Source organism: Quercus lobata, chromosome 2 (genome assembly GCF_001633185.2).
Source record: "Quercus lobata isolate SW786 chromosome 2, ValleyOak3.0 Primary Assembly, whole genome shotgun sequence".
NCBI classification, from domain to species: domain Eukaryota; kingdom Viridiplantae; phylum Streptophyta; class Magnoliopsida; order Fagales; family Fagaceae; genus Quercus; species Quercus lobata.
In genome coordinates, this window is record NC_044905.1 from 72,901,009 (window position 1) to 72,927,325 (window position 26,317).

Below are 26,317 nucleotides of genomic sequence, written 5' to 3' on the forward strand. Positions count from 1 at the left end.
GGTTCTTCACTGTGGAGGAGACGCACATTGGGCCCATATTGGAGTGTCTGAGGAGGTATTCCTCCTCGAACGTCTTCTAGAACGAACCAGGCTCAACAGGGTTGGGCCAGAAGTCATTTGGGCCCCCTATTTCCCGTTGGGTCATGGTTAGGCTTTGTGTGGGTCCCCAGGCCCACTGCTGGTTTTGGGAATTTCACCCCTACACAATTAATGTGTTATAGTTTGTTACCCTCACACAATAAAAACATGTCATCTGATGTAAATACTCATGTTAAGGATTTTTTTGGTATTTTGTTTTAATAACTCGATGGTTGGAGGAAGGAGATTTAAATTCTAAATCTCTACTATAGAAATATCAAGAAGTGTCAACGAATTGAGCTACAAAGTTCTTAGACATTAAATTAGATAATACAAACATAACATTTTAGTCTTAACTTTATTTATTAAAAAAAAAATTTTAAATAATTTAAAATAAAAATGAAACTTAAAAAAAAAAAATTAAAAACTTTTTGCAATAGAATTTATGGAGATATTTTCAAGTTGTGTTGTTCACTTGTTTGTTCGTCTTCTCCTTCCTTTCAAAGTTTTAAGGGTGAAAAGTGTATTTCAGATTAGCATACCAACATAGAACCGTAGAAATCAAAGCCCAGCTTGAAAAATGGGACTTCAAAAAGGAGAAAGTTCATATACAAGTTTTCCCACTATAAAAAGTTGTTTCTAAAGTTAATCATTGTTCAAGCCACATTCAATTTTCAAGGTCAAAACCTTTTTCTTGTATCTTCGTACTTTAAAAACTGTTTGGAAATTTTTTTAACTACGTTTATTTTCTTTGTTCTTTCTTTCTTTTTCTTTTTGCTAAAAGGGGATACATCATTGAACAACAAAATCATACAAAAGATCAAATGGTAACAGGAATTCAAACCTCCTCAGGGAAATTACCAGGGAGGAGAGTCCCAAATCACCATGGTGGAATGCCCCTAAAATACGAACAGCATTATTACAATTCTATGTAGTTAATCCAATTAAAGGAACTCACACCTTAAAGTTGGAGATGATATTATATCATTATATGTATCCAATACATCTATTTACTCCATATGAGAGGGTAGATATATATATCAGATACATGATAGATTTTCTCCTTATGTTGGAGAAGCCAACATTTGATGACAACTTCATTTGTCAATTTTCATCCAACAAGTCTTTTGGTAGGAGTTTAAGGGATCAACAACTACTGATGCATCACCTTCAATCATTGCTCACTTTACATTCAACGCTAAGTTTATAGCTCAACAAGCAGAATAGGCTTTTAACTACCATAGAATTTTGGTCCAAGCCTTAATATGAGTGAACCATTATTATTATGGTCTCTAGGAAAAACTACCATACAAGCCTTCCCAACTGATAAAAGCTGCATCAAAGTTGAATTCTTTCCCAAAAAACTTCATGAGTCTAGGCCAATTTGGAGATGAGGGAAGCAAATTTTTTGTTTCTAGGATCTGGATTTGGAGAAGAAATTTGTGAAATCATTGTCCCATGACATAAGCTTATCACATTTCTAGGTTTTACTGTATATTTCCCATATATACATATATATATATATATATATATATAAAGCAAATTAAACCAATGAAACTAAACAATGCCAAAGACTACAAATGAATTTTTATATATTATTTAGGGTCTGTTTGGATAGAACTTATTTTTCAAAAACTGAAAACTGAAAACACTGTAACAAAATAATTTTTAAATGTGTGAATAGTATCGTGGGATCCATTTTTAATGAAAAAGTGGATGAAATCATTGTCAACCCATGACATAAGCTTATCACATTTCTAGGTTTTACCGTATATTTCCCATATATATATATATATATATATATATATAAAGCAAATTAAACCAATGAAACTAAACAATGCCAAAAGACTACAAATGAATTTTTATATACTAATAGTTGGTTGGGGTTGTAGATATGGAATAAATATTGAGTTTGAACATTTAAGAGTGATGGCACATGATGCTGGTTCAACTAAAAAAATATTAATTTTCATCGCTTGAATCCGAAACCATCAGATTCTAATTTTTAAGTGGGATTGAGGTTAGGTTATGGCTCAATTCATTTGAGGGTAGGCATGTAAGGTGTAGGATCTTAAGACACTGGTTCTTCAACATATAAGCTTTCATCACTCTTCATAAATATATAAAGTTAGGATCAAATTATATATCTAATATAATTTTAAGCAATACTCTATCATCAAATAAGTTTGTATGCAAAAATTCTGAGACCACATAATAAATCACAATTTTGCTATAACTGTTCATGTAGCAGACATTGATTGGTAGGAAAAAAGTGATAGGTTCATGTAAAAATGATATGTAGCTAGTCATAATTTGTCATGTAGAATAATTGTGACAAAAATTGTGACTTTTTATATGGTATTAGAATTACTCGCATGGATAACTTCTATTATGTCACAGGTGCACACTTTACCATACTATTTCAACCTCCATCAAACTTAATAATTAAACATAATAACTACATTATTGTCTCCCTGGCTAGTCTTGGTACATGCATTAAAATTTCATTCAATTTTATGACATATTCAGCCAATAATAAAATCCTACAGGGTCACAGTTTTGTCCTTTCCATAAAACAAGTCTTGTAGGTTTGGAACCAGGTGCTGGGTTTGGTGTGGATAATATTAACAAAATTTTCAATTATATATCCCATTTTGTAATTTGATATTGACCGAATCTCTCTTTCCTACTGAAAAAAGGAACCTTTTGAGTATATTCTTGTTTTAATGGAATTATATTTTTTTACCCCAATCAAGAGTAGACACACAGGTGAAGTATGAGTTAAACAACTGAGGGCAACAGATAAATATTATATGATTAATGTCCACTCCATCACAGAAGTGGGAACTAAATGAATTTAATGACAATGACCTAACATATTATGGAGGAGATGTAAAGAGCAATTGAGACATGGTGGATAATGTTTCATTTATTTTAGAAAAATATTCCAATGACCTATTGTGTTCGTGATAGCTCTTCTGCTCTAATTCCAACCAATTACTTGAATTATTCAGTTCATCTCACCAATCAACTAGAAAAGTTGCCAGAAGAGTATTTAAGGCCTCAGACGATAATTCAAGTAATATTTTTTTTCTTATATCAAATAATCATTGCTAAAAATTTTCACGTGAATTGTTTATAAAGAGTAGTATATAAATAAACTAAATTTGTTTATTTTAAATGTTGACTCGTGAGAATCAGTTTAGGGGTAAAAGAAAGGATAAAAAAGGGTGGGTTTAATGGTGAATGATTCACAAAAATACGTCTACATAGAGAGATCAAAAAGAACATATGGGGTTCTTCTAATTTTAGTAAGATTAGACATTGATCACTTCAAAAAAAAAAAAAAAAGGATATATATTCTATTATAAGAGTATAATATTGTCACCAAAATTAGGGAACAAGGCAATTTTCCTAAATGGCCTATATGGTAGAGCTAGCTACAAGAAAAAAATCTTGATGAGCCATTAAAGTTGTCTTTATTGGTAGTCATCGAAGTACTATGTCAAATTGACGACAGTCAGAGTTCTGTTTCTTTGCCATCATTAGACGAGGAAGAATATCACAACCTTATTAATTAGATGGAGAGATAACTGGATAAGATAAGCATATAAGAAGCACTTTGGATCTTTGCAAACAAAAAATAGACATCCATATATGTATGTAACTATTTACCCATGCCACCTAAATTACCTAATGTATAAACTTTTATTTTCTTCTATCATGAAAGCTAGACACATATGTATATATTCGTGATTCATTCTTAGCTTGTAACGATTCATCTAAGACACTTATTATATTACGTGATTCTTTAGTTTTTGTAGTCTTGCATCTCACTTTAACTAGATAAAAGGGGCAATTATATATATATATATATATATATATATAGATTTCTTGCTTCTTCCATAGCTTCTCTTTTAGATATCTATTTGTGTTTATGTTATTGGTATTAGAGCTTCCTACCTACTTATCTAAATAATAAAAATCTACTATTTTTGAGAATTTTGTAAATTAAGTGTGAAGTAGCCTATATACTACCTTTAATAAGAGTGTGTAAGGTAAGTTTGTATTTTTTTTTTTTTTTTTAAAGATTTGTAGAGATTGCAAGGCTATCTATCAAACACGATTTAGCAACTTGGATTTATATTTATTATTCCCTTTCACATTGGCAATCATTAGAAAATAAAATTTTAAAAAAAAAAAAAAAAAACTAGAGGAGAAGAGTAAGAATTTTAATAAAACTGGCTATGTTCTGAAAGTAAAAGGCCAAACTTTTATTTTCCTTTTTCATTTTAACATCAAGGGGTAGCACAATCAACTGGGGATCAAGTCTTTTTTCATCCGCAAACTCACTACTCATCATTCCCCAAATAATCCATGTTTTATCCTTAAATTTGGTTGAAGGACCTTCCCTGGCCTCGCACTAGCAGTCGATTGAATAATGCGTGTTTAAAATATGAGTAGGGTATAAAGGAAGACTATGATTAATTAAACTGTGCTACAGAACCTCGAGGATGGGGGTGTGTCTTCAGCCCATAAACTCAACCTAACTTGATCCAATCCAAACTCTTGGATTGGTCTTTTATGGGCTAATTGTTGACTTTGATTCTAAACTGTTTTTAAAGCTTGGATTGGGGGCAAAAATGGCCCATTACCATCAATTTTGGAAATAATTTGCTCAGAAACACTGTTTCCGAACTATATAGCAATCTACCACTTTTTCGGGCCTATAGCGGCGTTTTCCTGAAAATTTTTTTTATAAGTCCCATAACAGGTTCAAGGGGCCCTATAGTGGCGTTTTTAAGCCCTATAGTGACGTTTTTGGGCCCTATAGCGGCGTTTTCCTGCAAATTTTTTTGTAAGTCCCAAACAGTTTCAAGGGGCCCTATAGTGGCGTTTTTAAGCCCTATAGTGATGTTTTTGGGCCCTATAGCGGCATTTTCCTGCAAAATTTTTTTTATAAGTCCCCATAACAGGTTCAAGAGGCCCTATAGTGGCGTTTTTTAAACCCTATAGTGACGTTTTCGGACCCTATAGCGGCGTTTTCGGAAAAAGTGGTATTTCCCTAATTATTTCCGAAACAGTGCTCTGTTGTTAAATATTTCAAAAATTAATGCTAATGGGCCATTTTTGCCTGGATTGGGACTGTTTCGGATTGACAAGATTTGAACATGAGTAGACCAACCCATGATATTAGCATATCAATAGTTTTTTTTTTTTTAGGAGAGCATATCAATAGTTAATATATATATATATATATATATATCTTATTTATTTTTTACTGACACTAGTTAATATGTCCGATCCTTAATTCTTTCCTCGTGTCATTCCAATGCCCAAATATACAACTTGCAATCATTTATTGACTAATGGACTTAAATAATTAAATGAGAATGCAATTTCTTAACTGTGATAAAATGACCCTAATCCGACCATCCAACCCCATCCCTGCAAGTTGAGTTGAGGACCTTTTAACTTGAGGGTTGATTCCTCAATCTCATGACTATTTAATATTGAAAAATTCTGGTTTTTATAGGACACGGTCTAGAGGGTAATCTCTAAAAGGTAAACCTAGTACAAGAGGGCTGAATGAGTCAAGAAACGGCCTAGACTTGGAAATGGTATCCCACAAGACCATTCTCAGAACATGTGGGATCTACATGTGTGGCGGAAGCCACAGAACCCACAAATATTGTGAGAGGTAGTTCTCATGAGATTGTCTTATAAGATATTTTTTCCTAGACTTGCCACTACCTGTAATCCAACTGAACAACATCCTTGTTGGTTTGGTTTCTTTTAGAGCTTATTTAGCTTATTGTTCATGTACAATGTGTGTAGTAGCAGGAAAGGGGATTGCTTTCAAGAAGAAGAAAGCGGGAAGGGGATTTGCCCACATTGACAAACGAAATGAAACTTGGTTTCGAAGATACAAGTAAAACGAAAAAATCCATTATCCAACAACCCTGCCACTGTATGAGTATGAATAACCTTAACGGAAGGACAAGGGTGATAGTAATTACATCAACTACTAGCAAGGTCACATGTTGAAGCTTGCCTGCAGTAACCAAACCTAAACCCAGAATCAGCATAATGAGAAGAACAGAAATCACCCCAGTTGAAAATGGAAGTTCGACAAAGGAACAAGGAGCTGACCTCCAGAGTCAGCCACATCACATTTTCAGCCACTTTGGCTTAACAGGTTTTTTCTCAGCAGGCTTCCGTTCTTGGGCCACGGGGGAGGGTGCTGCTGTTACAGGTTCTGGTGCAGACTGAGCAGGTTCTGCCTGCTGCCCCTGCTCAATAATGAGTTCCAACCCTTTTAAAGACACGATCTCTTCTTGTAGGAAGGGACCTGAATTGGCATCTGTTGTATCATCAACATCACCTGAAGAAGATAAATTACATTAGTTACTGCTACATATAATTGCATAACACAAAGTCAGAAACAAATTACGCAAAAATGAGAGAGATGAGGCTGGCATTCTTTACCAGTGATACAAATTACAATTTTGGAATTGGGCCACCTAGATTTTAACTTAAAAGTACTTCTTCATGAACACTTTTTCACTTGTACGAGCTATGAAATAGTATTACATGATCTGAATTGAGTAATTAAATACACATGCAGTCAACAATGAAGTGCATCTGATTTACATATTACTCTAGATTTTATGTTTGTACAGCTGATAGTTAAACTGTTGAAGTATATGTCATTTACATAGTACTCCAGTTTTGTGGATATACACTTGTTCTGTGTTTTATTAACAGGCACGCTCATCAGGCTTACCAGGTGTATTGGGTGACTAAATTCATTGCTTTATGTCCTAGCATTTTAGAATATTTACTTCAATTAATATGACCAACCTTTTTCTTTGGGATAAGAAATATTGTAAAATGGGTGCAACCCTAATACGTGGGATGTATACAAGAGCTACCCCAAAAAAGCAAAACTAGGATCTAAATTGCAGAGGACATTATATGATCTGAGTCTCAGTTTTGAGCTCCAAATGGTCTTCTAAGGTAATCATATGATAATTAATAGCCTACAAAATAATTTAAAAGTGCTTTTTTTTCAGAGGAAGAGGGGATTAATGGATCAGGCAAATAACCTGTGGTAGAAAAAAGGTCAAGTTAACACTATCCTTCTCCTTTTCCTTTTTTTTTTTTCTTTTTTTTTTTATAGGAAAGTTAACACTATCCTACTCTCCAAGACAAGCCACTAAAATGTCCAAATGAAGGAAAAAAATAGATTTCCTCTTCTGAACCATAAGTAGTTGTGAACAAAGGAACCAGCCCAAGATCCTTAACCTCAATAGTCAACAAAAAACTGGAAATTCTTCCCATTTTGGACCAAGTTTGGCTACAACTCTACCCAATATCTTTTTATTAGATGCAAATTTTGACAAATCTACCATTGGATAACATTTTCTCTTTATATCCTCCATACTTGCAAAATTTTCAGAAAATCAAAAATCAATAGTTATGTTATTAATCAAATGTTTAAATTTTAAGTCTTTGTAGTCTAAAATTATGCATAAAAAATAAGTTTATGAATCGAATAGTATATAATATCCAATTGGCACAAATTTTGACATGCGTGTTAAGAACATAAAAAACATGCAATTCAACGATTAGATTTTCAAAATATGTAACCATTTTTTTTTTTTTTTTGTGAAAGTCGTAGCCAAGTCCTTGGCTACAACCAAGTTTGTAGCCAAACTTTGTCCTCCTAGATAGTCAAAAGCATTTATTGGCTATCAAAGTTTCAAAAACAAGTCCATCTTTTAGAAGACAATGTTCTTAAGGGCTTCACAGCATGAGTACCATTGTCATGCAGATCAATTATGAATCCAGTGATTTCCATGGTAGACTCTTAGAGTTAGAGGTCAACGGTTTCATTCAAGCAAGAGTTGCTCCTAGATTAGGCAAAAGCATTTATTGGCTAACATAGTTCAAAAAATAATACATTTTTTGGATGTCAATGTAATTAAGTGCTTCACTATACAATTGCTCCACCATACACATCAATGCCATGTTGAAATTTAAGCATGCTATTAAAATCAATCATACTTATCAACAAAAAAAAGGTAAAATCAGTCATTGTCTAACACATAAAAGAGAGTAATCGTAAAGGACCAAGAAGAATACAATCCTCAGCCTAGTGAGCATATATAGGACAAAGGAATTATCATAGAGGAAAAAAAAAAAAAAAAACCCTAATTAGCATTATGGTAGGTATACAAAAAAGGCGTAAATGCACTTCTAGTCCCTACATTTTGACCCTATTTCTATTTTGGTCCCTACATTTTGTTTTTACCACTTTTAGTCCCTAAACCACTTAACGTCTGACATTTAGATCCTCTTCGTCACCCAACTAACGGCGAAAGCTGACATGGCTGACGGTGGAATAAAAATATTATTAAAAATCTACCGTGGCACTCATCACCCTAGCCACATCAGAATTTTAAATATTAAAAAAAAGTCTTGTCAGAAAAACAATTAAAATACAATTCTAAACTTGGTTTTAAAAAATAAAATAATTAAAATAAAATTTTCTTTTCTGTCATTAATATTTCGGAAGACATGTTCATGTTCCTCTTCCCAAAACGTGACTGTTCATGTTCTTCATGTTCTTAGCAAATTAATCCTTGTTTTATTTTCTTTTCTCTGTTTTTCTTGTATTTTCTTTACAACCAAACACATTAAAATTCAAAATTCAGTTCAAACAATAATCAACCAATATCAACAGATCTATATATCTGAAATTGAACCTAGAAACCGAACCTAGAAATTGAACACAGAAATTTGAACCCAGAAATTTGAACCCAACGGACACCAATCAAAATCAACAGGCCTGTATCCTCTTTGTTCACAAAGTCAACACCAATCTCCAAGTTGGAAACCCACCAATCCAAATTAGAAACACAAAATCAGATCCAATTTGGAGACACAAAATCTAGCAATCATTAAAACACAAACCCAGCAAATCAAACACTCAAAAAGGTAGAAATAACCTACAAACAACTATCCACATTCCACACTAACAACAAACCCAGAATCATTAAAGAAACCACAACTATCCTCACCAACACCAAACCCAGAAATTTCAAGCGCAAACCCAGAAAATCAAACACAAGAACACAAGAAAATCAAACCCAAAACACACGAGCACAAACCCAGAAAATCAAACACAACTCCCACCCAAATTTGAACAAAATACCCACAAAACCATTAACCCAGCACACCTCAAACTCTTTCTGTCAGAAAATCCCCTTGATCGAACCTTAAGCCCTCCTCACCAACCCAGATTTGAACAAGGTGAAAACTCAGATCAACAAAAATCATAAGCCACAAACCCACCATCGGAGTGTGCCACTACATACATCGGGGGTTTGTCAGGGAACGCGCCGCACGGATCTGGGAAGTACTTGTGGATGGAGGGGTGCATGTACGAAGGCGAGTGGCGACGTGGCAAAGCGTACGGAAAGGGAAAATTCTCGTGGCCATCTGGGGCGACCTACGAGGGGGACTTCAAGTCGGGTCGGACGGAAGGGTTGGGTACTTTCATTGGATCCAACGGGGACACCTACCGCAGGTCGTGGAGCTCCAATCAGAGCATGGAAGGCCTGATAGTAGTTGCTATGTTGGTAGTTGGAACAAGGACCTCACGATTCAGCAAATAAGTAAATAAATAACAATGAGAAAATAAAATTTTCTGGGCAACGAAGAACATGAACAATCACATTCTAGTGAAGAACACATCTTCCAAAAATATAATAAAAAGAAAAGAATATTTTATTTTATTTTTAAAAAAATCCTCATAAGTTTATTTTAATTATTTTAATTTATTTTTTCTGACGTGGTTTTTTTATATAATTTTTTTATTCCACTGTCAGCCACGTCAGCTTTTGCTGTTAGTTGGGTGACGAAAACAAAATGTAGGAACCAAAATAGAAATAGGGTCAAAATGTAGGAACTAAAAGTGCATTTACGCCTACAAAAAATATGGTTGAGAAAAAGTTACAATTAGACATGAACATTCAGCCAGAAATATATCAATTGAATTTTGAAATTCAAAATAATTACTAACCTTTTGGTAGATCATATGAAAAATACACTATTGCCCCAGGAACAAAGCCAGCATTGAAGAAATCCTGTGCCGTGTCTTTTATTTGCTTCTTAGGAGGAGTAGTAACTGCAACATAACCAAAATTTATGCTTTAATTGCTTCAGTTTTAGAAATCCCTATTTACATCTTACTTTCAGATAACTATTACCCAAAAAAAAAAAAAAAAATGTTATGGAGGTAAGTAATAGTTTGATTCCCATAGGCATACATATATAGAATGGTAGTTCAGGTCGAGCAACCACTTTCGCGAGAAGATCAATCAAGCTCTGAATTGTTTCAGATGGGTGAAATGTGACCTCTAACGTGTGATTATCAGGAAAGCGAATCCTAATTACAGCCTGCAATACATGAGTCAGAAAAAATTCAATAAAAAGGTTAATACTCTACTGAATCAATCCAAAGTTGGTCTTTCTTGATCATAATTATATGTGCATGATTAAAAAAAGTCTAAAAAAGAAAAGGTCCATTGAGCACCTTTGTTATTTTTGACCTGCGAGCTGCCTCTTCTGCTTCTCGAAGTTTTCGTGTTTTCAAGTATTTATCTGTTGATTATTCCATTAACGCATTAGAAGAAGTATCCAATATCAGAAACATGCACAGTCACTCACACTTGCACATTTTTATCTGCATGCGTACTGTTAAACATGCCGAATGGGATTCTATTGAACTTCTATTGTTCAATTTTTATGTCCATACTCAAGAAATATAAAAAACAAGAAAATACATATATGGGGGCACGACTTTCAAGAAATAAGAACGAAAGAGGTTTTCAATCCCTTGCTTATATTCATAGCAAGCCATGGACATGAGTCCTAATTTAAGGTCCCAAATTTCACAACTGCAAGCCAAACATAAATCAAACCATTTAAAGTACCACCAATAAGATAATATTTATCAATAAGAATTACATTTAGTTCTTTCTGAAAACTGCAACTTCAGAAATGGCGCAGTGTAAGACGAGCCTTGTCTTTTAACATTACTACTACTAGTAAAATAGGGTCATCATTCATATTACCTTGCTTTTTCGTTGCTAAAATGCGATAATAATCCTCTGCTGTGAACTCATAGAAGTCATCTGTCTCCTCTATGATAAACATCCAAAAATAGAAAAAGAAAAACAGATATAATCATCACGGTATGCAAAAAACTAGTTTTATGAATCTTCTGAAACATAACAGGCCTGACAGGTAACTTGTAGGACTTTGTGCATATTTTGGAACAGGGTAGGAATATGCAAAAATTAAAATGCTTCATACCATTGTTGGACACTTCATTTGAGGACGGAGAAAGTGCTGATGTTTCAAACACACGAATTTCTCGTCCTAATTTTTCTTGAATAGCTGCAAACTTGGCCTGATACCATTCCAAACAAAGTAAAAAAAATAAAAAATCAACATAAGGTCACAGCAGGACAATAGACTACAAACCATACAACACTGAAATGGAAACAATCTTGGTCTGAGATTGGTAATTAAACTTTCACCATTCAAGATCGTATAAGAAACTGGACAACCTGTGACTTGAGGCAACAAAGAGTAAATACTAACAAAACTAAGAGAAACAAAAATACAATGATTCTCACTATGATAATGTATTTATAATGATACTTGGAACACCTTAAGACTCACAATGGTGGAAATATGATATTTAAAACTTCCATTAATTGATCTCTCATGGTAGAACCATCATTGACAGAGCAATTGGTTGGTAATAAGAACAGGCAGCTTAATTGAGATTTTTTTTTCTTAAATACATCTTTGGAGAGGGGGGATTCAAATCCTTGACATCTTAGTTGGAAACACTAGGAAATGCTAGTTGACCAAAAGGTCATTTGGCGGCAGCATAATTGGGAGTTAAAGTCCATAACCTCTTATATCAAGCCACCATAATACACACGTCTTCTTCTAGAATCACAAGACCTTTCAATAACTATTTAGCTTTTCTGGGATTTCATTGCTGTTTTGAATTTTTAGTTCTAACTTTTGAGAGGATGTATTTTGATAATCATGTGTAATTAAATGTTCCTCCTTTCAATAAAATTGTTATTACTTACCAACCCCACCCCCAACCCCCCTTCCCAAAAGCAGAGAAGAGAAAAAAAACCTATTTAGCTTCCTTCAAATGAGAAGACACTCAGCAACTTTCTTCAAGATTTCAACAGGATATATCACCATATATTGGGGAAAGTAATGCACATAGAGAGAAATCAAAGTAGCAAATATTAGTTCTACTAGCCAATTCAAACTATTAAAGAGCTAGAAAAGCATCAGTTGTTAACATGGCTTGGAAATTTGTGTGAGCAATCAATTGATAGCCGACTTTGACTTGTCGGAAATTGTTTATCCGACTTATTAGTCTTTAAGCTCTCTCTATATTTATGCTACTTTCAGGTCTTCGGCCAAATTGAAAGAGTTCTCTCTTAGAGTGTGGTACTGCAGCAAATATTACAATAGGAATAGAATTTCATCTATTTATTTGCTATTTGTGTAAGAGAGCTGCTTGGGCGTATTTGGGATTTGGGTTGTGTGAGAGTATCTTTCCACCAAATTTATTGGTGAAATTTCTTTGTTGTCGCTTGTGAACATAGGTTGTTGCCGAACCATGTAATTCTTGGTGTGTTTGCATCTATATTTCTTTTGTGTTGGTTCTCTTCGTTCATAATATTTGTTTTTGGAGATCTTTCTAAAGCCCAAAATATTTTCAAAATCAATCTTGGTATTTTGAGCTTCCGCTATTCTACAACTCTAATTAAGTCAAGGTTATGTAATTTTCATTTAGCACGCACATAAGATTGCTTTGACTAATTGAAGAACATAGATGAAACTTGATGAGGCTTGAGAGCACACAAACAAAATCTGAATTAACAAAAAAGAGTGTGCCAACAAAAAAATAAAACGATAATTAATATGCCAAACTGATGAAACCATAAAAGATTGTGCCAGAAAATATGACAAATTGTAAACTTTATATGCAAAAAAAGGAAAGAGCTTTTCATACCACCTAAACACTACAAAGCTTATTATCCATAAACTAAATTTACAATACTTTCAATCTATACTATCCATTATTGTCTGCCTCAATGTAAACCATCACAAATTCCTATATTCCCTATACACTACAAAGCTTATTATCCATAAACTAAATTTGCAATACTTTCAATCTATATTATCCATTATTGTCTGCCTCAATGTGAACCATCACAAATTCCTTAATTCTGCCAAACAATTTAATTATTAAAAAGAAAAAGAAAAAGAAAAAACTACCACTGGATTCTGTTCCCGAAGCCAGGGTTGAACTTTACAGAAATCTGAAGAGTAGAAACAAGACCACACCAATTTGAAAAACACAAACAATACTGGCACCAAACCCACAACCAGAATCTTCCAATATCCAAGAATTAAAGCACAAATAGACCATCTTAGACAAAACCCAGATCAACCCAATATCAAAAACAAAGATTTGAACAAGTACATAGATTAAAAATCAAGAAAATCTTGCAAAGGGAGAAGTTCATGGAAAAAAAAAAAGACAAGACCTTAGCAGTTTCAGCCTCCATGGAATCAATGCTTGTGAACTTTCTTCTTTTCAAAGGTATTGGAAAAGAAGCATCAACAACCATCAGAGAATAAAGCAAACCGATTCGTACGTAAATATGTCTTTTGTGAATTTTGTGTGTTCTGGATTGGTCTTTCTTTCATTCACTCCTTCTCGGGCTTTGTAAATAAATTCTCTTCCTTTCCATTTCCGACAAGGCTACTCTTACTACGCGTGGGAATCACACGTGTGTAAGTTTCTCAATTAAGGCTTTTTTATTTGGGCCGGGCCGTACTTTCTGTAAAAGGCACAGAAAATTTAAGCTACTCAGTTTAAGATTTTTGCATTCACAATGGGCTTATCAGTCCAAACTAACATGGGCTTTTCGATCATCCAAACCCAGCCCAACAAACAAAGCCCTATTAACAATTAAAACTTTAGAACCTTCCATATGGAAGCCCTCACAACCCTTAATAACTCAAGTCTCAAACATTCCTTATTTTATTCAACATCCTGTTTTGAGAATATGACTTTTTTTTGCTCTTGATAATTGTTTTTTATTATCATATTAACACATCAATAGATTTTTGGTGTAGACATAAATCGAACTTAATATCTCTTATTCGACTCTAAGAGATTTTATCAATTGGTCTGACTTGTACTCACAATTCGGAGTAGAATTTGATAACATTTTTAAGTTTCTTAATTTACCTATATAAAATAATTAAGAGTAATAATTAAAAAAAAAAAAAAAAAAAGGCCTCTTGGTCCTTTTACATGGACTATGAGTGTGTTTAGGGTATCTTCTTCTTTTAATTAAAAATATAACATTTTAAAGTTGGGATAACAAATGGTTATAGTTTGAGTATAAAAGGTATTTCCTAATTTAATGAATTTTAATATTTTACATTTACTTTTACTTTTACTTTTTATATACCTATTTCATTTAATCTTTTGCTTTGAGAATACTTTTTTTTTTTTTTTAATGTGTGCGTGTATGTGAGATTATTAGTTAGAGTAAATTTTGATGACAATTTTGTATTTTTCAATTTATTATCGTGTCCTTTATTCGTCTTTGTTAAATCATTTTCAATTAGATAATATGGTTATTTTTTGAAGTATAGGAAACTAGACACTAAATCATTCTACTCCAATTATATATATAAAATAGATAAAAATGTCTTCATCGAACTTAATCATAGATTATTATTGATACAAAAATCTTAGGCTCAAAGACTCCCTCGTGTGTCAGATTAGACTTTTTCTTGATAGATGAGATGTGAAGTGGAAACAATATTTGTATTTAGAATCATTTTGTGGTTATGATATCAAAATAATCCATCACTAATCTTAAAAGCTAAAATTAATGATAAATTATGAATTTATTAATCATATAATCATTAGTGTAACAAGTTTGGTCATTATAATAATTGAAACAACGTGCATTCACAAGAAAATAAAAGATAAAGAAAATGTCAGGAAAAATATTGAACACACATATTGAAAAATAAAAAAGCCATTTATTTCTCACACGCAAAAGAAATAGTTAAAATAAATACAAAAGACTTTTTTTTTTAATAAAAAAAATAGATAGACACAAAAATAATATGAAAAGGCCATGTAAAAGCTGGCTGACCAGCTTTTTGCATAAATGTGCTGGATGAAGCAATCAAAGGGAGATAAAATCAATGGCTTCTATTGGAAAGTGAATTATATATATATCACCATCAATAACCAATCATATCATGGTGTCGTATATACCATTCTATTTTACTCATTCTTTGCACTTTTGAGGATTGAGGAATTATTGACAACCAAGCTAAGCAACTAATACAATCCAGTAACTGGCGTTGGAAGCATAAGAGTTTTTTGCTAATGCAATGGAGATATTTAATTTACATTTTATGATTTTATCAAATGTGGTAAAAGTAGCATAGGAAAAGGACTTTCAATTGTGTTTTCATTTCTCTTTTAATTCTCCCTGCCCTTCCAAAAAAAATTACACCAAATACAGGAAGAGTTCTGTAGTTACTAGTTATAACTTATAACTCATCTATGAATTTTTTTTTTTTGGATGAACTTGTCTATGAAACTGGCTTATTGATATTTAAAATAAACAAGGTTTATGGAATCAAAAATTTTGTGTATTTTATTTTCTTATCCTCACTTATAATTTTTTCGTGACAAAACTTTAGCGATCGTTACTAGGGATGATGACAAGATGGGTTGGGGGCAAAATGATAAATATCCTATCTCCTAGTTAGGATAAAGTAAGTCCATTCAAGCTAGGATAATAACATGTAACCATCTCTAATAGAGTGGTGGCGGCATTGAAGAGAGTGAGAGTGAGAGGGAAATGAAAGATAACCATGCGAGTTTCAAAAGAGAGGGACACAAATGTGTTCGTTGATGGCAAATGAGAAAGAGATTAATGATATTTTTTTGGAACAAGTTTAGTTGCAAACTGATGGGAATCTTCTTTAAGCCTAATACATGACGATTGAAGAAATTATCAATATGTAGTTTTAGTCACATGACCTTTTTAAATATTACACATGAATAATCTTATAAATCATCATATAATGAAGAAGATTCCTCCAAATTGGTTTAGAGCTAAATTAGAAAAACAAAAAAAGAAACTCGCGATTTCCTTTACATTATTTTGAAGAGTTTATAAAGGTAAAACTTAGGCACAAACATCTAGTTGCATTGAATTTATGAAAAAGTTTTAACTCCAAATTAGTTTGCAATTATCTTCCTCCTGTCTAATATGTAGCATTTTATATATAAGATTATCAATGTACATTATTTAAATAAGTTTTATAAATCGTTACATAGTGAGTCGAAGAAAATAACTTCAAATTGATTTAGACCTAAACTTTCTCCTTGAACTTAATTGTTCTTAGGAATGAAAACAATATTTGTGTTTTATTGATCAATACAACTAGATGTTTGAATTCAATTAGAGAACCTAAGAATGCACTCCACTTAATGAATTGTATCTCACTTTTAGGTTGCGTTTGACATTGGCTTAAAAAGCCCGCTTATTCTACTATTTAGCTTATTTCTACTATCATTCACAAGTCTTATTGTACTTTCTGATACTATTTATGGTTTAATTGTACTATTTCAGCTAACTTTTACTTTTATCTACAGTACTTTTAGCACAAAGTTTTTAATTTCAGTTAAATGAACTGTTTTCAAACAGATATTTAGCCCATAATAATAAAATAACAAAATAAATACCATCACAAAAGAAAAAATTAAAATAAATATTTTTTTGGCTGATTGTTTGAACCACTCAACTTTTTCTAAACATCATGTAAAACAATATGAAGACTCCCATTACAAAGACACACCTAAGTGGTAAATAAAATATATTATTTAAAAAATCAAAAATTTTTTTTTGAAGAGAAATCAATTTTCAATCTATAGCATGTCATAATTATTTATATCTTCCAAAGTTCCAACCATGAGGGTAAAAAAAAACATTAGTAACGACCAAATGAAAAGATGGCAGGCAAACAGTAGTTCCGGCGCACGTTAGTATTGGCCCACACTCACCCTCTGCCCCCCAGCCCCTTTTCAAAAATCCTAAACTAACCGTGAGAGACTTCGAATCGATCACTCCTTTTATCATCGTCATGGGCCCAAATGGGCCCACACACACCCTTTTTCTCACTCTACAGCATAATAAACAAACAAACAACAAGCAAACAAGCAACAACAACCGAAAAAAATATAATAACAACTTTCCCAAATTTACAAACTCCCCCCTAACCGTTCAAATTTCCAGACCCACTTCCACAATTATATATTTCCCCAAGGACCTTCGTTTCAAAAAAAAAAAACCAAATTAAAAAAAAAAAAAAATAGAACAAGTAAAACACAAACCTGAACAACACACACAGAGAAACAGAAACAAATCTCTCTCTCTCTCACAAAGGTTTGGTGATGACGATGGACAGAGAGAAAGAGAGAGAGATAGAGCTAGAAAGTGCAATGTACACCAACTGTTTGCTATTGGGCCTGGATCCGACAATTCTCGGTGTCGTCGGAGGCTCCAACGGAACTCCTCCTCGGGTCGGAAACTTCCGCCACTCTAACCCTAAATTGGGCGAACAGCTTCTCTACTTCATTCTCTCTTCTCTCCGTGGACCCATTCAATCCTCGAAAGTACCCATTCTACCCTTCTTTTTACTTTGATCTGCTTTGGTTTTGGTGTTTTTTTTTTTCAGTTTCTGTAATTTGGTTTTTTTGGGGATCTTCAGGATTTCGACAAGGTGTGGCCAATCTTCGACTCGGCGCAATCGAGGGATTTTCGGAAGGTGAAATTTTATTTTTCATATTGGGATTTTTTTTGGTTTTTGTTTTTTTGGGGGTTTGAAATTTGAAATTTTTGTGTGGGATTTTGGTTGGTTAGGTTGTGCAAGGGATAATTAGTGAGCTCGAATCACAAGGGGCTCTTCCCAGAAGCAATTCCAGGGTTTCCTCGCTCGCCACGTGTTGTGGACCCAGGTTGGTTGTACTGTATATTGAGGGTTTAGTACAATTGTGTTTGGTTTGTGAGAAAACTGAGGAAAGTTAAAAAAGAAAATGGAAGTTTATTATCTGATCTTGAGTAAAAGCCAAAATGGGTGGTGTTGAGTTTGGTTTAAGTGGGAACTTTTGGTTATTTACATCGGTCCCAGATGGAAACTGTATGATTTTTAAGTTTCTTTCTTTCTTTATTTTTGGGAATTATGGAAGATAAGTAGTGTTTGAGGATTTAAGAAAAGGTGCATTGTGAATAGTATTTGTTAGAAGCCCCAATTTTGTAATTCATGAAACGGGGGAATGAGCACGTAAACATTCGTGCTTCTTTTGTTCTGACAATGCTTACTAACTTCAAAGTCGCTTAATTTGCGTTTTTAGGATGGTGGTTGTCAATGTAACTGAAGTAGATTATAAGCTTTATGTGTTTGCTGCAGATTTGTAGAACTCTTGTGGCAACTTTCTTTGCATGCTTTGCGAGAGGTTCATAGACGGACTTTTGCAGCTGATGTAGCTTCTAATCCACTGCCTGGATCACTGACCGATGTAGCCTTTTCCCATGCAGCCACATTACTTCCTGTAACAAAGGTAGTACTGTTTTTACGATTTTTTTTTTCCCTTTCACATTTGAATAATAGTAGCAAAGCATAACTATTTGAAGTTAGTGATAGAAGGTGCCAGAAATGTTTATCTCTGATGATATCTCTGTATTCATATAGGGTTTATGTCAAAATGAGGTGTTTGACATTATTGAAAATGAATGACAGTCATAGTTCTCTAGTTTCACCGCTTTCTTTCTTTTAGAGAACTAATTTTCTTAATTCTAATATGGTGCGGCCTTTGACATTGAATTGTCTTCTTTTGATATAAAAAAGCCTTACATACAAATATTGCTGTTTCAAGGATGTCACATATATTCTGTGTTGGGTGCACCAATGTTAATATGATCTGTATTAACTACTTGGTGTTTTCTAATACTTATTGTTAAAGTGTAATGCTAATAATGGTTGCTACCATGTTTTAAAAAAATCGTGTGAGTGTGTGTTTTGACTTGTCTTACTTCCTCTTCTTTTGGTTTAAGTTTTTAATTGGCTTTCTCATTAGCGTCAGTTTTCAAATTTACTTGACATTCAGTAGCAGTGATATGAACCTCATGTCTTAAACAGGCAAGAATAGCGCTCGAACGGAGAAGATTTCTTAAGAATGCAGAAACAGCAGTACAACGACAAGCTATGTGGTCAAATTTGGCTCACGAAATGACTGCAGAGTTTCGTGGTCTTTGTGCTGAAGAGGTATGGTGCACACTCATCAACATTCATGGGATGGGCTTTTGGTTAATAACTAGGAGATTTATGTTCTTGCACATGGCTTTGTAATTTTTCTTATGCTTTTTCTTGGAAAACTTGGACTTAGGCTTATTTGCAGCAAGAGCTGGAAAAAATGCATGACTTGAGAAATAAAGTGAAGTCAGAAGGGGAGCTCTGGGATGACCTTGTATCTAGTTCAAGTCAGAATTCCCATTTAGTTTCAAAGGCTACTCGCTTGTGGGAGTCAATATTAGCTCGTAAAAGTAAGCGTTGGAGCACTGTGGTTCTTTTCTAATTTTCTTACAGAATCCAAATTATTTCATTTTAGTCTCCTAGATTTATTGAGGTTGGTAATCTATAGCATTTAGGGATTAATACCGAGTTTGGAAGGATGAGTGCTTTTGTTTCTAAGATTGTCCTTTTATTTAAATCTTGTCTCATGTCTTCTTAAAAAAAAAAACATTTGAATGCAGACTAGTACAATACATCAGTTCTGTGGTTGAGGTAGTTTGTGCCTGCTGTTTTGTGAAGTTTATATGCAGATTATAGGTTAAGAAGTGGCCTTGGTCATAAGGCTTTATCCTCTAATTATTGTAGTCTCCTTCTAAGGCTATTATTGTTTTAAGTTTTGGATGTAACTTTATTTTAAGGTCATATTATGTCAAGGGAAATTCTGAGATTGATTATATCAGTGAGATTTTGCAGTAATTACCAAGGAAATTTTTGAGAAATACTTGAGCTGTCTTTATCTGTAAACTGACATGTGTCTTGGAAAATAATCCATGTTGCTTTGGTTTCTGAATGAACAAGAATAGCTGAAATTTTTTTTCCTTCTTTGGCTTACTTTTCCTCCTTTCTTTCTTGTGATTATACTCTGATGACTTTAAAGCCGATCATTTTAATGTGCAGGTCAACATGAAGTTCTTGCCTCAGGTCCTATTGAGGACTTGATAGCTCACCGTGAACACAGGTAATTTAGCATCCCATGTCTTTCTAGTTTCATAGATGCCATTTTCCAACACACCTACTCATGCATAAATTTCCTTTTTAGGTACCGCATCTCTGGATCATCTTTGCTTGCAGCTATGGATCAGAGTTCTCAGGTTCCTTATTCCGATGTCTTATCCGTCCAGCCTAGTGACCTACCTACAACACATATGGATGACAAAGAGCAGAGTGATGGATCATATGTCAACCTAAATAGGGAAAAGCTGAAGAAGAACTTAGATTCATCCCATTCACAAGTAAATGATGAAACAGTTTCTCGAGTAGATGATAGAAGTGGAAGAGTCCAGCCCGCTGTTGATGTAGCTGAAATCATCAGGCGTTGGACACATGCTTTACAGCGTATTCATAAGCAGTCACTTCATCTGGTATGCTCTTTTCTTTAAAGCTGTTTTTTATGATGTAAAATTTTTTATTAGTCATTGTTGCAATGGTGTGTTTGAGATTTTAGTTGCAGTTGAGACATGTTATTTAGTGATTCAAATTACTAGTTCTGGAACTTGATTGAATTTAACACCTCCACTGTTATCCCTGAAATGTTATTGTTCTGCTGTTACTCTAGTTTTTATCTCAAAGTTTGGTTTGATAGGTGATTTTGTGCTCATAAATTAGGTGACAACTGTAGAAGATGTACTTTGGTCACTATTGTATTTCACTCATACCAGCCCCTATACGGCTACTTTCTCTTTCTCTCTAATGTTAAGGAAATGGCTCTTGGTATTTACTCCAATGAAGTCTTTTGCTGATTTCCTTTTGAAACATGGGCTGACCCTTTTTTTTTATTGGTAAGTTACACATTCCCCCTGTGGGCTTTGATCCCACGACTTCACCGTCCGCATGTTCTTGTGGGAGGATAAAGTGCCACTTGAGCCAGAGCTTGTTGGCACATGGGCATACCCTTGTTAGCCTGCATGCTTGGATAGCCTTAGAAACTTCATTTATGGTGACTTGTAGGTTTTTTGGTTTTTCCAGAATGGACCAACAATTCCCTTGCTTAAAAGTTTAAACACTTCCATTTCATGCTGTACCATACTTAGTGATTTTGTTCTGTATGTAATATGGATTTGGTATTTAAATCACTTTAAAAACAAAAATTAGAGAACTTCATCCTGTTTAATGTGGTTTTGTTATTTTTATGTTGTTTCATAGGCAAAAGCTAATGATGGAGAAGGTCCAGAAATTTTACGAAACACACAGGATGGTGGTACAAGTGGCCATGCTGAATCTTTAGCTGCCACTCTTGCTGAGCATCAGCAGCACTTAGCTAGCTTTCAGGTAATGTGTAATCGCATATTCTTCATGCTATTCTCCTTCTTATGCCATTTAGAGCCTTTGGTGGCTGGGAACCTCCCCTCCCTTGGGTTTACAAATGTAGAAATTCTGTCCTGTAAAGACTCTGAGCCTTACCCATTTAAGGAATCTGGAAGAGGTATGTGTCCACTCAGTTGCCTTGACCAATCACAGAACATTCTGACTAATGGTTGCTTTGATCAGCTTGAAAGTACCCATTATATTACGAAGATATGGGTGGCCTAAAGAGTGCTTTATTTGTATAGGGCCACTTATTGGGGAGTAGCAATTTGTCTGCCACATCACCATTTTGGGTTTTGCTCATTAGGAACTGTTCTTCTATCATTGATGCTTCATAGTGCTTTATTCCCTTATTTATTGGTAACTGATGTTGGGAGTAAAGCGTAATGTGATAAAGGGAACTTCTAAAATGCTGTTACCTTTTTTTTAGTGAACTATCATAATGGGACAGAATTAATGAAGGAAAGGCAACCATGGGGTGGAGGGATTTATGTATCTCTCTTGATTTGTTGTTAGAGCACTTGCAATAGTGAAGCTAAATAACTATATAGCTATTTTAGCTTCACCAAAACACAAAAATTCATACTACAGCAGTGGAGCTAAAGGTAAAATTTTACCTTCATTGCTATAGTGCACAGTCATATATAGATGTGCACTGTAGCAAATAGCTAAAAATAATAATAATATTTTATTAAACTCTCTCTCTTCTCTCATTAAAAAAATATTTTTTGTTATCTTTCTTTTCCTCTCTCTCTGTCTTCTCTTCTTTCTTCCTTTTTCCATTCTCATTTTTTTTTCTCTCCCTCATCGCTGAGACCCATCTCACCCAGCCACCGCCACTGCCACCGCCGAGTTGAAGCCGGGCCCCATTCCATTCTATGGTTGTTACTGTTATTGTTGTTATGTAAAGAGGGAATTGAAGAAATGGTTATTGGAGAGAGCGAAGAAGAGGAACTGGGTTTTGTGGAAGAGACAGTAACAGAGTTGAAATTGGGACAAGTACCACGTTTCAAGTGCTCAGAGGCGGTTCTGGAAGGATTAGAGGCTGAGAAAACGGTGTTGCATAGAGAGCACTTGAGCTTCACAGCTTTTGGAAGGTTGGTATCTGGGTTTTTGACAAGAATGGGTTCCAAGTGAGTCCAATACCAAGCTCCTTTGCCTTTGATGGCTTTGGTTCGAACAGTAACATAGAAGATTGGCTTGAAATAGGCTCTTCAATCTTATCCACCAGCACAACAAAAAAGACATTTTAATAATATTTGAGATTGATGGGATATTTTAGCTAGACCAATATTAATTATTGCTATGTGATACAATTAAGTTTCGGCGCTGTTTCCACTAGCTAGCTGTGCCAAATTGCCAATTGGGTTTTCTGAGTTTATTTTGTTTTATGGTTTAGTTGTCAAAATCACTTCAATTTGGCCAAGTTAGCTTGAATTTGATTTTTTTTGGTGGTGATTTGTGTGGTGGTTTTTGGCTAATTTGGATTTTTGGCCGTGATTGTGGGTGGTTGTTCTTGGCTTGCTAGTTGTTGTTGGGTGGTTGTTCTTGGTTGGCAGTGGTTGTTGATTGTGTCATTGATCGGTTTTTGATGTTTTTTTGATAGTGGGATGTATTATTTTATTGTGATGTTTATATTATTTTATTGTGTTAAAAGTTAAAATAAATCCATTGCTGCAGTATGTGAGTAGGTAAAATAGATAAAGTAACTTTTTGTAGTGCTAAATAGCTAAATTTTTAGCTCCACTGCTGTGGATGCTCTTACCATTCTAGATAATGTTTGAGAGTAAATCATATTGCAAGAAAGTGAAATTTTTATAATACTTTTACGTCTTTGATAATGATCTATCATGATGAGACAGAATTAATGAAAGAAAGACAATCGTGGGATGGAGGGATACATGTCTCACCTGATTCGTTGTTTCCATTCTAGATTGTATCTAGAACACCAAAAAAAGGGGAAAAAAACTTGTATACGTGATCAAATATCAGTATGTTTGCATACCACTGGATACCATGTTGAAAATTTTTCTTAACTCAAATGCTTTTCATTTGCAGGTGCTGATTAACCAACTGAAAGAAGTTGCTCCGGCTATACAAAAGTCCATATCAGAATGTACAGATAAAGTTCAGAGTATATCCTCCACTTTGCCTCCCATGACCAGACATCGTGGTCAATCATCTTCACCTGTTCAGGCTCAGAGCACTGGAAGGACATTGGTAATTCTCAATGAGTACATCACGAAAAGCTCAATACCTACTTTGATATGCTCAACCTTGACTAATCAACCTATAGAACTGATCTTTTATCTTCTGGAAATATTTAGGAAAGCAGCAGTGATGATGTTGCTGAGGTTACCAGCAAAATGTCTACTGTTCAGCTTGACAAGGTCTCAGCTAGTCCTCCTGCTTTAAAGCTCCCACAGTTGTTTAGCTTGACACCAAATTCTTCTGGAAAAGGAGGAAATATGCTAAAACGACAGACTTCAGCTCCTCAAGCAAACCAAATAGAAAACTATTCTGAAAGAAAATCTCTTGACCAGCCTCTTGCAAGTAATCAAATTGAAAGCATACCACAAGGTTGCTGTGTCTGCCATACTCTTCACATAATTAATGCCCTCTACAAGTACAAGCTTGTTGGCTTTATAAAGGCATTCTATTTTTATCAATTAGGAGTTTAGGACCAGACCTTGGTTTATAAACAACTTTTAAATTGTTGTGGAGGTATTGACTCTAAATATTGATGTTTTTGCAGATAGTGATAATTCTTATGTTCAGAATTTGAAGAGATCTGTAAGAGAAGCTGCTCTGTTGATGCAATCCTGCAATCCAGGAACATTACGAGACGGTCATTCTGATGAAAGCTCGGAGCACTTTTTTGTACCTCTTTCCACTACTGGGTTTTCTCGTCTTGGCCCAGAAAACAAAGTGCCTTCTTTAAGGAGCAAAAGGTTGTTTGTATCTCAATCAGACAATTCTTTGCTTGAGAATTGTGCTCCTGATGGTAGTGTCAGGAGCAAGTTTGATGAATTTCCAGACATATTAAATGATTTGGATTCATTTCATGAGTATGATAGTGTAAATGGGTTTCTCTCGGCTACCAGCTCAAATGGTGTAGCTTCCGATGCTCAAAGATCGTTTTATGACTTTGAGGAATCTCAGGAGCAGGTCTTCTCACCTCCTTTGCTAATGGATACATCCCTGTTAGCAGATTCTTATGAAGACTTACTTGGTATGTTGGTTTGGCCACAAACTATTCCAATTGTATGCATTTGCATGTTGGTTTCTTGTTATTAGATAATCTCATTCCTGTTGAATGCTTTACTTTTAGTGTGTAATGTATCTGTATTGTACTGTCACAATTTAGACAGTCAAATCATTTAAGATTTACCATGTGGATCTTACTTGGGAGTTGGGACCCTAATTATTTGTTAGCCTCAATCTTGTGTCTTATCAAGGCCAAGAGAAAGGTATTTAAAGTTTAAGAACTTGTGTTCCAGATTCTTATCTCTTCAGTGGGCTTTGCTCTCACCGTCTCTCTCCTCAAACAAAATAAGCTGGCATCACGTACCTTTGCCCTTTCACAACAAATACATGATTAACATATTCTGCATTCCTTTTCTGTACCACTGCCTAACTTTATTGAGAGCTTTCTTTCACTAAAAACCTTACTGAGAACTTAACTTTTCCATGTGTTTTTCACAATTGGTAGATGTATCATTCTGAAATATTTTGCCCATTGTCTTGCAGCTCCACTGTCCGAAACTGAAACAGCCTTGATGGAGCATTGAAACAGGTGTTTGGGCAACCTTGCTCGTGTTCTCGAACCAGATAATTTGGTTGCTGTGATGGTTTTGTTTTCATTCCTCAGTGGGCATACTCTCTCCTCCCCATTATTTTTGTATGACACGGTGTTTGTAGGATATCTCTTTTCCTTCTTCATCTTCTGTATATTCTGCCCACATATTCGGCACATTTTTTATCCTATTGTGGAGGGAACTATGAGCCATTGGGCAGCACCTTTTTAGATGCTTGACAGATGCCTGGAACTTGAGATGGTCGTAATGTATCGGAATGCCTACCTGGGTGTTGGCCAAAATCTGCAGCCAACCAGTAGAGTCCGAATTCGAAAACTTCCCTTGACAGTCGGTTCATAAAATGTTACTCAAGAAGAGAAATGCGGCATCCCATGGTTAGAAATAGAACGTGAAGGTTGGTTTCTAGCCTGACAAGTTTCTGGCAGCAATACCACATTCACTTAGCATCCTGTTTTTAACTGTCAAGAATGATTGTTGATGGACTGTTTATTATGTGTTTGATAGATGTGTATCACATGAATTTGATAATGTATTTTGCGATTCATCAGGAATGAGAAGTTACTGTCTGTAACAGTTGGATTACTTTTATTTATTTTGTTGAG

General features: G+C 34.5%; 2 protein-coding genes across 4 annotated transcripts; one reads left to right on the forward strand and one right to left on the reverse strand.

Moving 5' to 3' along the window:
* Positions 1-5,844: 5,844 nt before the first annotated feature.
* Positions 5,845-13,944, reverse strand: LOC115976512 (plant UBX domain-containing protein 1). Of its 3 annotated transcripts, none has more exons than XM_031097822.1 (8): positions 13,743-13,944; positions 11,464-11,560; positions 11,223-11,291; positions 10,682-10,749; positions 10,416-10,545; positions 10,169-10,273; positions 6,232-6,463; positions 5,845-6,133 (listed from the first exon to the last, which is right to left on the reverse strand). In XM_031097822.1, exons 1-7 carry the CDS (start codon positions 13,824-13,826, stop codon positions 6,249-6,251), a joined length of 768 nt encoding a protein of 255 aa, XP_030953682.1. In that variant the 5' UTR covers positions 13,827-13,944; the 3' UTR covers positions 5,845-6,133; positions 6,232-6,248. The 3 variants fall into 3 exon arrangements, with proteins under 3 accessions (XP_030953682.1, XP_030953681.1, XP_030953680.1); XM_031097821.1 differs by having other exon boundaries at positions 5,845-6,148; XM_031097820.1 differs by having other exon boundaries at positions 5,845-6,463; positions 13,743-13,943.
* A 3,649-nt stretch (positions 13,945-17,593) lies between these two features.
* Positions 17,594-26,317, forward strand: LOC115976513 (AUGMIN subunit 6). The gene is made up of 13 exons (XM_031097823.1): positions 17,594-17,917; positions 18,013-18,069; positions 18,165-18,259; positions 18,712-18,862; positions 19,441-19,566; positions 19,688-19,844; positions 20,491-20,551; positions 20,633-20,954; positions 21,736-21,861; positions 23,956-24,117; positions 24,225-24,477; positions 24,653-25,129; positions 25,648-26,317. The coding sequence occupies exons 1-13, from the start codon at positions 17,696-17,698 to the stop codon at positions 25,686-25,688; spliced, it is 2,250 nt and encodes a 749-aa protein (XP_030953683.1). The 5' UTR covers positions 17,594-17,695; the 3' UTR covers positions 25,689-26,317.